This window comes from Mobula hypostoma, chromosome 11 (genome assembly GCF_963921235.1).
Source record: "Mobula hypostoma chromosome 11, sMobHyp1.1, whole genome shotgun sequence".
Lineage (NCBI taxonomy): Eukaryota > Metazoa > Chordata > Chondrichthyes > Myliobatiformes > Myliobatidae > Mobula > Mobula hypostoma.
Genome location: NC_086107.1, coordinates 48,256,505 through 48,269,151, shown reverse-complemented (window position 1 = coordinate 48,269,151; position 12,647 = coordinate 48,256,505). Strand labels below are relative to the sequence as shown.

At 41.1% G+C, this 12,647-nt stretch overlaps 1 protein-coding gene across 1 annotated transcript in view; it reads right to left on the bottom strand.

Moving 5' to 3' along the window:
* Positions 1 to 12,647, bottom strand: part of syt8 (synaptotagmin VIII) — a 95,280-nt gene that overhangs the window by 30,830 nt on the left and 51,803 nt on the right. The window contains exons 5-6 of the mRNA XM_063062007.1: positions 12,112 to 12,279; positions 4,765 to 4,932 (exon numbers count right to left, since the gene is read on the bottom strand). Of these exons, the coding sequence (XP_062918077.1) occupies positions 4,765 to 4,932; positions 12,112 to 12,279 (336 nt within the window). The remainder of the gene's footprint in view (positions 1 to 4,764; positions 4,933 to 12,111; positions 12,280 to 12,647) is intronic.

Here is a 12,647-nt window from a genome sequence, read left to right as displayed (position 1 = left end):
TCACTTTTTTAGATATCTACAGATTAGAAACTTTTTAATTACTGTTTCTCCTAATTTTCCACACCCATATCGAATGGACACTTTGGAAAAAATTTTAGATTTAAATCTCTTTCAGAAAAGTGTTGTAGCAATTATATATAATACAATTATGAATTTATGCCCTGATGTTTCCAATAAAGTTAAAGCTGACTGGGAAAGTGAACTTAACATTATTATACCGATTGAAAAATGGGAAAAAATTCTTCAATTGGTTAATTTATCCTCTATATGTGCTAAACATGTGTTGATACAGTTTAAAGTAGTGCACAGGGCTCACATGTCCAAAGATAAACTATCTTGTTATTATTCTTATATAAATCCTATATGTGATAGATGTCATTCTGAGATAGCTTCTTTAACTCACATGTTTTGGTCATGTCCTTTGTCGGAAAAATATTGGAAAGACATTTTTGACATTATTTCAATGGTTTTGAATGTAGACTTACAACCTCATCCAATTACTGCTATCTTTGGATTACCAATGATAGATTCAAATTATCTAACCTCTTCAGCATGTAGGATGATTGCATTTCTTACTCTAATGGCTAGAAGATCAATTTTGCTGAATTGGAAAGAGATTAACCCTCCTACAGTATTTCATTGGTTTTCACAAACTATGGTATGTTTGAATTTGGAAAAAATTAGAAATGCGGTTTATGACCCTTCCGTTAGATTTGAAAAAACTTGGAGGCCATTCATTCAGCATTTTCATTTGATGTAATTTGATCATTTCCAAACCTGTTTTATTTCTCTGTACTGTTGGTTGAGAGGAATGGGGTCGTCGACACTAAGGTTTTCTCTTTCCTATTTTCAAGTTGTTAGTATTGCCCAAGTCTTTTAGTTTAGTTGACTAATTCTGTTTAGTTTAGTTTTTTTGGGGATGGGTTTGTTTTTTTTTCTTTTTCTTTTCTTTTTCATGATTTTTCTTCAGTTTTTTTTTTGCTTTATATTATTCATTATTATTCTGCGCGATTGGAAGCTTTGTTAATTTTTACTATTTGGTTTTACAATTACTCATTTTAAATGTAACAATGTATCTCCTACTACTTGTATTTTTGCTTTGTTATGTTTTCATTCTTTGAAATTAATAAAAAGATTGAAAAAGAAAGAAAGAACAAAAGAGCAACACAATTGCACGATTCCCTGATCACTCAAAAATTTTAAGGCATGTAATAGAGATTACTTTTCATACCAAAAACTGCCACCTCTTCAACTGATGCTTCTCCTCAGAACACACTGGTTGTTTCTCTTCTCAAAAGTCATAGTCATAGTCATACATTAGTGATCCCAGGGGGAAATTGGTTTTCATTACAGTTGCACCATAAATAATAAATAGTAATAGAACCGTAAATAGTTAAATAGTAATATGTAAATTATGCCAGTAAATTATGAAATAAGTCCAGGACCAGCCTATCGGCACAGGATGTCTGACCCTCCAAGGGAGGAGTTGTAAAGTTTGATGGCCACAGGCAGGAATGACTTCCTATGGCGCTCTGTGCTGCATCTTGGAGGAATGAGTCTCTGGCTGAATGTACTCCTGTGCCCACCCAGTACATTATGTAGTGGATGGGAGACATTGACCAAGATGGCATGCAACTTAGACAGCATCTTCTTTTCAGATACCGCCGTGAGAGAGTCCAGTTCCATCCCCACAACATCACTGGCCTTTCGAATAAGTTTGTTGATTCTGTTGGTGTTTGCCACCCTCAGCCTGCTGCCCCAGCACACAACAGCAAACATGATAGCACTGGCCACCACAGACTTGTAGAACATCCTCAGCATCGTCTGGCAGATGTTAAAGGACCTCAGTCTCCTCAAGAAATAGAGACGGCTCTGACCCTTCTTGTAGACAGCCTCAGTATTCTTTGACCAGTCCAGTTTATTGTCAATTCGTATCCCCAGGTATTTGTAATCCTCCACCATGTCCACACTGACCCCCTGGATGAATACAGGAGTCACCGGTAACGTAGCTCTCCTCAGGTCTACCACCAGTTCCTTAGTCTTTTTCACATTAAGCTGCAGATAATTCTGCTCACACCATGTGACAAAGTTTCCTACAGCAGCCCTGTACTCAACCTCATCTCCCTTGCTGATACATCCAACTATGGCAGAGTCATCTGAAAACTTCTGAAGATGACAAGACTCTGTGCAGTAGTTGAAGTCTGAGGTGTAAATGGTGAAGAGAAAGGGAGACAAGACAGTCCCCTGTGGAGCCCCAGTGCTGCTGATCACTCTGTCGGACACACAGTGTTGCAAGCACACATACTGTGGTCTGCCAGTCAGGTAGTCAAGAATCCATGATACCAGGGAAGCATCCACCTGCATCGCTGTCAGCTTCTCCCCCAGCAGAGCAGGGCGGATGGTGTTGAACGCACTGGAGAAGTCAAAAAGCATGACCCTCACAGTGCTCACTGGCTTCTCCAGGTGAGCGTAGACACGGTTCAGCAGGTAGACGATGGCATCCTCAACTCCTAGTCGGGGCTGGTAGGCGAACTGGAGGGGATCTAAGTGTGGCTTGACCATAGGCCGGAGCAGCTCCAGAACAAGTCTTTCAAAAGATGTACTGGACCATAAGTGCATCAAGTTATTTCTGTCTGCTTGACACAACAGAAGGGAAGCATAAGTTTTCTTTCTTTCACTATTCATTTAATTTCTTCCACATGTTACCTTTCTACTTTAACAAAGCCTTGCTTCAGAACTACAGCTGTGCTCCAAATAATTGTCCAAGTAGAAACTCCCCATGTCTGATAGTCCATTGTCTATTTAGTCAAGGAGCAATCACAGGCAACACCATTCCAATTCTCCACCTATTTACTAATCTACAGTAACACATTGGCATACTCTTTCCAGTGGTGATCACTGGAAAATGGTGAGCAGTGATTGATATTTCCCCACACTTGAGAGGCTTAAAGCCGGTCTTGATCAACTTTGAAATTAGTGCTATTAATTCATAACACTGTATGATTTGGATATCACAAATATCCAAAGGAGATTGCCAGCGAAGCATTAGGAGTATAGTAAACTGAAAACAAACAAGCAGAGAATGAGGGTTAAGGGAAATTGTTGAGATTGGGTCCAGGCAGGGAAGCTTTCTAGCTTTGCTGATGGCACAGCAGACACCGCACCCACTACCTTTGCAGAGAGACTTCTGACACAACTAAAGGTATCTGCACAAGGAAAATGGATACAATTCAAAAACTCGAACAAATAGTATCATTATGCACAGTAGAATTATCATACGAATTTACAAAAAGTGAGAATTTTGAAGCTAGCTTTCACAATGAGAAAAGGGTGCTTTAGACTACTCCTTTAAAAATTTCTATATTTGTCTCTAAGTATCACCTCATATGTATTTTCTAAAAAGAAAAGCATCTTGATTCCCCTCCCCCGCTCTTGAAAATATAAATCAAGCTTTCAACTGTGGCTGGTCTCCATTGACTGACTAATTTTCAGATTGAAGTCTGGTGGGCTGTCGGCAATGAGGAACATGAAGCTGTAGAATTCTCTATCGCAGAAAGCAGTGGAAACGATTTAGTAAGTACATTCAAGAAGAAGTTAGATATTGTTCTTAGAGGGATCAAAAGATTTAGTGAGAACACCAGAAGAGGTTACTAAATTTGAATGATCAACCAGAATCATACTGAATGGTGAAACAGACTCAAAGTGTTGAATGGCCGACTTCTATTTTCTACATTTCTATATTTCCATATCTATTTCTAACATATAATTTCTCTCGAATTGTACTTATAAATTACATGGTCAAATCTTCTTTTTCATAAAGAATTGAAATATAAGGTACTGATTTTAACATAACACTCTTTACACACATTCAAAATACTGTCTTATTGAACACGATCCAAATCAAATAAAGAATAAAGTGTTATACATTTTACTAGGAATTGGATCTCACTGCATTGATATTTTGCACACATTCTTTATGCACATCCTTTAAACTGCTTGTGCTTCTTTTAAGTGGAAGTCCTGTTCAACGGGATAGTAGGCCAGGGATTTCCAACCACAGTTCAAGCCAAAAAGTAGTAATATGCTTTTCTGACAGAAATTGTCACAAGATTTTGGAAGCTCTCAACTGTGTTTTCAGCTTTGAGTAAAACAGGGAACAATTCATGAATACAGGTGACATAAAAGGCAAACATAACATTTTGTTGTTTTGATGTATTTATTTGAATGGCTGAGTTAAGTCTGTACCTTACATTACAATATAATTACCAACACTTGTTGCAATAAATCTCATAATCCTCACAATGGTGCATACAAAGAAATTGTGATCTCTATGGCACAATGCTTCTTGCAGTATGGGCGAATCAGAATCAGGTTGATTATCACTGACATGTGACGTGAAATTTGTTAACTTTGCAGCAGCAGTTCAACGCAGCAGAGGAGCAATGATGACAACTGCTTGGGTGCAGTGTGAGGAAGAGATGTAGCAGTGCAACCTGAATATAATCACGCCCACTCTCTTTGTTGTAAAGGGAGACATTAAACCAAATGTTTTAGTTATAAACCAACTAGTAAGAGCCATGATCCCGATGGACAATGCAGCTTGGTGCCATTTTTGCAATCTTTGAGAATGGTAATTACTGCATGTTCCATTGTGTATTTATTAGGGTGGTAAAATTAACTGACTTTCTGATTTATTTTAGTTTTCCAGTATTCACAATTTTGATTTAAACACATTTTCCCAGGTCTTTAATGATAAAGCCTTACCTCTTCCTTTTGAGCTTTGGTTAGGTCATGCCATTCTTCCACTGCATGGTTCAGGTTAACTTGGGCAAGTTGAATTCTCACTTCACCAATTATGTCATGTTTGGAGAATCTATTGAAGTCATATACTTGCATCACAACAGATGTTTTCTCAATATCACTTTGACTGACCTGCAGTAAGGGAAAACACAAGTGAGTGAGAAAAAAAAAACTAAGTGCAAGTAAAGCAGAGCAGCCAACTGGAATTTTCAATATGAAGAACCAAGGAAAAGTGAAGATGCTGGAAATTTGGAGAAACACAAAAAAAACTGTAAGAATGCAAAGAAAACTTGCTTTGGTGGGGGGGGACAGGTGGGGGAGAAGATATGGGGAGAGGAGGGGGGAGAGAGGAGGGGGAGAGAGGAGGGGGAGAGAGGAGAGGGGGAGAGAGGAGGGGGGAGAGAGGAGGGGGAGAGAGGAGGGGGGAGAGAGGAGAGGAGGAGAGAGGAGAAGGGGAGAGAGGAGAAGGGGAGAGAGGAGAAGGGGAGAGAGGAGAAGGGGTGAGGAGGGGGAGAAGGGGAGAGAGGGAGAGAGGGGGAGAGAGGGGGAGTGAGGGGTGAGGAGGGGGGCAGAGGGGGAGGGGAAGTGGGGGAGTTCAGGGGAGGGGGAGAGGGAATGGGGGAGTGGGGGATGAGAAGGGATGAGGGGGTGAGAGGGGGTGAGAGGAGGGAGAGGGGGAGGGGGAGAGGGGGAGGGGGGAGGGGGGAGGGGGGAGAGAGGGAGGGGGGAGAGGAGGGGTGAAGAGAAAATTCTTTCAGTATGTAATAATCATTTCCAGTAAAATGTTATTAATATTCTAACAAAAGAAGGATACTTTGAATGCTATTAAAACTTGCAGCATCATCTGGATTACCTGGAAAAACGGGCTAAAAATGGCAGACATATGTGGGATAAACCTTCAGCAGAAGTGGTGGATGCGAGTTTAATGCATCTAGAGTTAGTTTTATGTTCCTTGTGGGAGATGTGGGAACCTCTGCAATTTGCAGCTCCTTAGAGATCATGTTAAGGAACTGGAGCTGCAGCTGGATAACTTTAAGCTAATATGGGAAAAAAAGGTGATAGACTGGAGCTATAGGGAGGTAGTCACCACTAAGTTGTTGGAGGCAGGTACTTGGGTGACTGTCAGGAGAGGGAAAGGGAATATGCAGCCAGTGCAGAGTACTCCTGTGGCCGTTCCCCTCAAAAGTAAGTATACCATTTGGATACTCTTGGGAGATAGACCTACCAACAGAAGCCATAATGACTTGATCTCTGGCTCAGAAGGAAAGGGGAAAGAAAAGGAGTGAAATAGTGATAGGGATTCCATAATTAGAAGAGCAGACAGCAGATTCTGTGGACAAGAAAGACACACCCGGAGAGTACGGTATCTCAGATCAGGTCTACAGCATTCTAAAGGGGAAGAGTGAACAGCTGGAACTCGTGGTACCAACAATGTAGCTAGGGAAAGGGAGGAGGTCCTGAAGAGAGAACAGAGGGAGTTAGATAGAAGGCTGAAAAGCAGGACCCCCAGGGTAGTAATCTCTGGACCACTGCCTGTGCCACATGCCAGTGAGGGAAAGAATAGGAGGATTTGGCAGATAAATGCATGGCTAAGGAATTGGGTCGGGGCTGGGTTTCAGATTTCTAGATCATTGGGATCTCTTCTGGGGAAGGTATGAAAGTACAGGTTACACCTTAACCCGAGGGGGACCAATATCCTTGAGGGCAGGTTTGCTAGAGCTGTTGGGGAGGGTTTAAACTAATTTGGCAGGGGGTTGAAACCAGAGTGATAGAGCTGAGGATGGGGCAGTTGCTGTACAACTAGGTGCAATGTGTAGTGAGACTGTGAGGAAGAACAGGTACACAATAGGGCAAGATTGCAGTCAGTGAAATGAGTTAAGTCTCACAGGGGGCCAAAATTGAGAAGGGTCATGAACACAGTACTGAAGGTGTTATATTTTAATGCATGCAGTATACAGTATAAGGTAGATGATCTTGTGGCGAGTTAGAGAATGGCAGGTGTGATGTAGTGGGCATTGCTGAGTCAAGGCAGAAAAAAGATTACAGTTGGGAGCTTAACATCAAAGGATACATGTTGTATCAAAAGGATTGGCAGATAAGCAGAGGGTTTGGGTTGGCTCTGTTGTTAAGACATGAAATCAAATCCTTAGAGAGAGGTGACATTGGATCGGAAGATGTAGAAACCTTGTGGTTAGAGTTAAGAAACTGCAAGGGTAAAGATATGTTGATGGAAGTTATATACATGCCTCCGAAGAGTAGCCATGACGTGGGCTACATATTACAGTGGGAGATAGAAAAGGCATGTAAAAAGGCCAATATTGAGATAGTCATGGAGAATTCAATATGCTGGTAGACTGGGAACATCAGGTTGGTGCCGGATCCCTATGAATCACAAAAAGCTGGCTTGCAGGTACAACAGGTTATTAAAAAGGCAAACAGAATGTTGGCCTTCATTGCGAGAGAGATTGAATTCAAGAGCAGGGAGGTCATGCTGCAACTATACAGGGTACTGGTGAGGCCGCACCTGGAGTACTGTGTGCAGCTCTGGTCTCCATACTTGAGGAAGGATATACTGGCTTTGGAGGCAGTGCAGAGGAAGTTCACCAGGTTGATTCCAGGGATGAAGAGGTTAACCTATAAGGAGAGATTGAGTCACCTGGGACTATACTCTTTGGAGTTCAGAAGAATGATAGGGAATCTGATAGAAACATACAAAATTTTGAAAGGGGTAGATAAGATAGAAGTAGGAAAGTTGTTTCCACTGGTAGGTGAGACTAGAACTGGGGGATATTGCCTTAAGATTCAGGGGAGAAGATTTAGGATGGAGATGAGGAGAACCTGTTTTTCCCGGAGAGTGGTGAATCTGTGGAATTCTCTGCCCAGGGAAGCAGTTGAGGCTTCTTCACTAAATATATTTAAGATAGTTAGATAGATTTTTACATAGTAGGGAATTAAGGGTTATGGGGAAAAGGCAGGTAGATGGAGCTGAGTTACAGACAGATCAGCCACGATCTTATTGAATGGCGGCGCAGGCTCGATGGGCCGTATGGCCTACTCCTGCTCCTGTTTCTTATGATCTTATGTTCTTATTAAAGGGAAATTGTAGAATGCCTCCAAGATGGCTTTTTAGAGCAGCTTCTGGTTGAGCCCACTAGGTACGGTTGCCAACTTTCTCACTCCCAAATAAGGGACAAAAGTAGCAGTCAAATACGGGACACCTGGGCTTACCCCAAGAAAGACTACCATGACCATGAAGCCTTGCGCGGGCACCTGTGTGTGCATGCGTGTACTTGCCGATTTTTTTTCTACAAATCGGTTTTGGCTTTATCTTCCCGATTTTGTTAAGTGAAACTACACTGAACATACATTATTTCTACTTTATATAAGCTGTGTATTTATCATATCATTCCTGCTTTTACTATATGTTAGTATTATTTTAAGTTTTATGTGTTATTGGTATGATTTGGTAGGTTATTTTTTGGGTCTGGGAATGCTCAAAAAATTTTCCCATATAAATTAATAATAATTTCTTCTTTGCTTTACGCCATTTCGGCTTACGAACAGTTTCATAGGAACGCTCTACCTTAGCAGGGGAAATATGGGACAAGGGCAGTCGCATATGGGACAAACCAATTTAGCCCAATATATGGGATGTCCCGGCTATTATGGGACAGTTAGCAACCCTACCACTAGGGGAACAGCATTTCTAGATTTGGTGTAATGGAATGACCTAGATTCAATTAGGGAACTTAAGGTAAAGGAATTCTTAGGAGACAGTGATCATAATATGATAGAATTCACCCGAAGTTTGAGAAGGAGAAGCTAAAATTGGATGTATTAATTATAGTGGAGTAAAGGGAATTACAAAGGCATGAGAGCGGAGCTGGCTAAAGTTGATCGTGGAAGCATTAGTAGTAATCTTTCTAGATCCTGGAATGGTTTTGGAGAACTAGAAAATTACAAATGTCACTCCATTCTTTAAGAAGGAAGCAGAAGAAAGGAAATTATAGGGCAGTTAACCTGACTTCAGAAAGATGTTGGAGCCTATTTTAAGGAGAAGGTTTCAGGGTACTTGGAGGCACATGACAAAATAAGCCAAAGTTAGCATGGTTTCCTTACTGGGGAATCTTGCCTGATAAATCTGCTGGAATTCTTTGAGGAAATAACAAGCAGGACAGAGGAATGAGAGTCAGTGGATGTTGTTTATTTTGGATTTTCAGAAGGCCTTTGATAAGGTGCTGCACATGAGGCAGCTTAACAAGTTAAGAGTCCATGGTATTACAGGAAAGATACTAGCATGGAGAGAAGATTGGCTGACTGGTTGGAGGTAAAGAGTTGGAATAAAGGGCTGTTCATGACTAGTGGGGTACTGCAAGGGTCAGTGTTGGGACCACATATTTTCATGTTCTACGTCAATAATTTGAATGAGGAATTTGTGGCTTTGTGGTCAAGTTTGTAGATGATACAAAAGTAGGTGGGGGGGCAGATAGTACTGAGGAAGCAAGATGTCTGCAGAAGGATTTAGAGACATTGGGAGCATAGCAAAGAAGTGGCCAATGGAATATAGTGTAGGGAAATGCATGGTCATGCACTTTGGCAGATAGAGTAAAGGTGTGGACTATTTTCTCAACAGGGAGAAAATTCAAAAATCAGAGATGCAAGCAGACTTGCAAGTCCTTCTGCAGACTCCATGAAGGTTAACTTGCAGGTTGAATCAGTGGTAAGGAAGGCAAAAGCAATGCTTACGTTCAATTTGCAAGCAAGGATGTAATGCCAAGGCTTTATAAGGCATTGGTCAGACTACATATGGAGTATTGTGGGCAGCTTTGAGCCTCTTACTGAGAAAAAAATGTGCAGGCATTGGAGAGGGTCTAGACGAGGTTCATTAGAATGATCCAAAGAATGAAAGGGTCACGATATGAGGAGAGTTTGATGGCTCTGGGCCTGTAATTATTGGAGTTTAGGAGAATGAAGAGGGTTCTATCAAATATTGAATAGCCTAAATAAAGTGGGTGTGGATGTTTTCTATAGTGAAGGAATCCAGGTGCAGGAGGCACAGCCTCAGACTAGAGGGACATCATTTAGAACAAAGATGAGGAAAAATTTCATTAGCCAAAGGGTGGTGAATCTGTGGAATTAATTGCACAGATGGCTGTGCAGGCCAAGTTATTGGATAAGTCTATAGTGGAGGCTGATAGGTTCCTGATTAATCAGGGCATCAAAAGTTACAGTGAGAAGGCAGGGGAATCGGGGTTGAGAGGGATAGTAAATCAGCCATGATGAAGAGCGGATCAGACTTGAGGGGTCAAATGATGTAGTTCTGCTCCTATGTCATATGATCTTACGGTTAATTGCAATGGTTCTCATATTCATTCAAGGTATGTGTGTTTCGAAGGCTAAGTCAGCGATTAATTACTCATCTAGAACTGTTATTCCGGAAGTGGTGGAGTGCTACCTTCTTGAACCACTGGAGACCTTGAGGTGTGGGTATACTGATGACGCTGTTAGGGAGGGAGCTATAGAGTTTTCACCGAGTGAGTGTGAAGAAATGGCAGTGGTTTACAGCCTAGAGGGCAACTTCGCAGTGGTGCTGTTCCCATACCTTTACTGGCTTTTCCTTCCAGCTACTAGACGTTGTGGGTTGAGAAGATGCTGTCTAAGGGGTCTTGGTGCATTGCTGCAGAGCTTCTGTAGAGGGTACAAAACACTGCTACTGTGCCTTCGTGGTGGAATGAATGGAATGGTTGTGGATGGAGCTTCTATCAAGCAGGCTGATGTGAAGAGTATTCCATCACACTCCTGACTTGACAGTCATCAATGACTTTAGGGAATTAAGTTCAAAGTTTATAATTCAAAGTAAATTTACTGTCAATGTATGTATGTGTTACCATATACTACCTTGAGATTCATTTTCTTGTAGGCATTTACAGGAAAAAAAAGAAAGAATAGAATTTATGAAAAATTATATATAACATACAAAATATGACTAAGAACCAATGTGCAAAAGAAGGTCATAATCTGTTAAGATTGAAAGGTGAAATACTTAAGGTGAACTTGAGGGGGAATCTTCTTCACTCATGGGCTGGTGCAAGTGTGGAACGACCTGCCTGCAGAAAGTAGTGGATGTGGGTTTGACTGCAACATTTAAGAGAAGTTTGGATAAACACACAGGAGAGGTATGTAGGGCTATGGTCCAGCTGTGGTTCTTCAGGTCTAGGAAGAATAGCAGTTCAGCATGGATAAGATAGGCAAAGGGACTGTTTCTGTGCAGTCGTGCTCTATGACTCTAAGACAAACTGTGCAATTAAAAATAATACTAAGAACATGAGTTGTAAAGAGTCCTTGAAAGTGAGCCAAAACCAACAGGAATTCTGCAGATGCTGGAAATTCAAGCAACACACATAAAAGTTGCTGGTGAACGCAGCAGGCCAGGTAGCTAACGTCCTGACGAAGGGTCTCAGCCTGAAACGTCGACTACACCTCTTCCTAGAGATGCTGCCTGGCCTGCTGCATTCACCAGCAACTTTTATGTGTGTTGCTTGAAAGCGAGCCTGTAGGTTGTGGAATCAATTCAGAGTAGTGGTGAGTGATGTTATCCACGCCAGTTCAGTAGCCTGATGCTTGTAGGGTAATAACCGTTCCTGAACCTGGTGGTGATGGACTGAAGGCTTCTGCACCTTTTGTCCAATGGTAGACATGAGAAGAGGGTATGGCCTGGGTGTTGGGGTCCTTGATGATGGATGTTGCTCATCACAGGATTTCCAGCCTCTGACTGATTTCTATAACTTCTTCATAATTGCTTACCTTTCTCCCTTCCATGGAATCTCCACATTATCATGATTGAAGATGCTCCAAGTTACAGCATCTGCAGTCCCTTGTGACTTAATGTCAGCATGATTGAAAATGGAAATATTTTGAAGTTCACTGCTCTATGCCAGCATCATACCATTTTATATCACCACTGTCACAATTTATCTTTATCTGTTTACAACATAAAATAATATTACCTTGAAACATTGCATATGGGTGTGAAGAGAAGGTGAGTTAATGCACCCAATTTTTAGCCAAAAACCTCAGCAATGTTCTAACATTTCAACATGATCATACTGATTGGATGACTTTTTTTACAGAATGACTTTCCACAATCTTGATCGGTTTTGCAAAACATTCTTCTATTTAAACAGCTGGACCACGTTCCCAAGAGTGGACATTTGTGAATCAACATCAGTTATTCAATTTTGATTTTTATTCAATTGGTCTAGCTCAGGGTGGAGATTTACTAATAGCTTTAAAAATTAATGTAACACGTACCTTGAATGAAAATTGTTCTTTAAAAACAGGATCTAGTGTTTTTCTGTAGACTTTAGTTTCATATCTTGGATTCTTTTTTGGGTGAAGGTACACAGTGACATAAGGATCAGATGTTCCTCCAAAATCCATAGCCTTTAATTCCGTTGCCTGTAGAACTCCAACATTGAGCTGCAAGAAATGTAGGCATAGCAGATCTAAATTAGTAATTTCTTGGTTTAAAAATGTTCAGCTCGATACTATAGCTCAGGTTTTGCAAGTGATCATGATCAGTAATTTTTTTTGACACCTAAAGTCTTGAGAGTAACTCTGGAACAACACATACACATAGAAATACAATGATTGTTGTCAGTGATTCATGGCTCCTTCAAACATTTTGCTTTTGTGCAGTCTTCTTCAGCATAATCTCCAGAAATCAGCAGCTCGACAAATGGTTCAGGAATTTATAAGTTATTAGTACACACAAAATGCTGGAGGAACTCTGCAGGCCAGGCAGCATCTATGGAAAGGAAAACAGAGTCTGCATTTCAGGCCAAGAC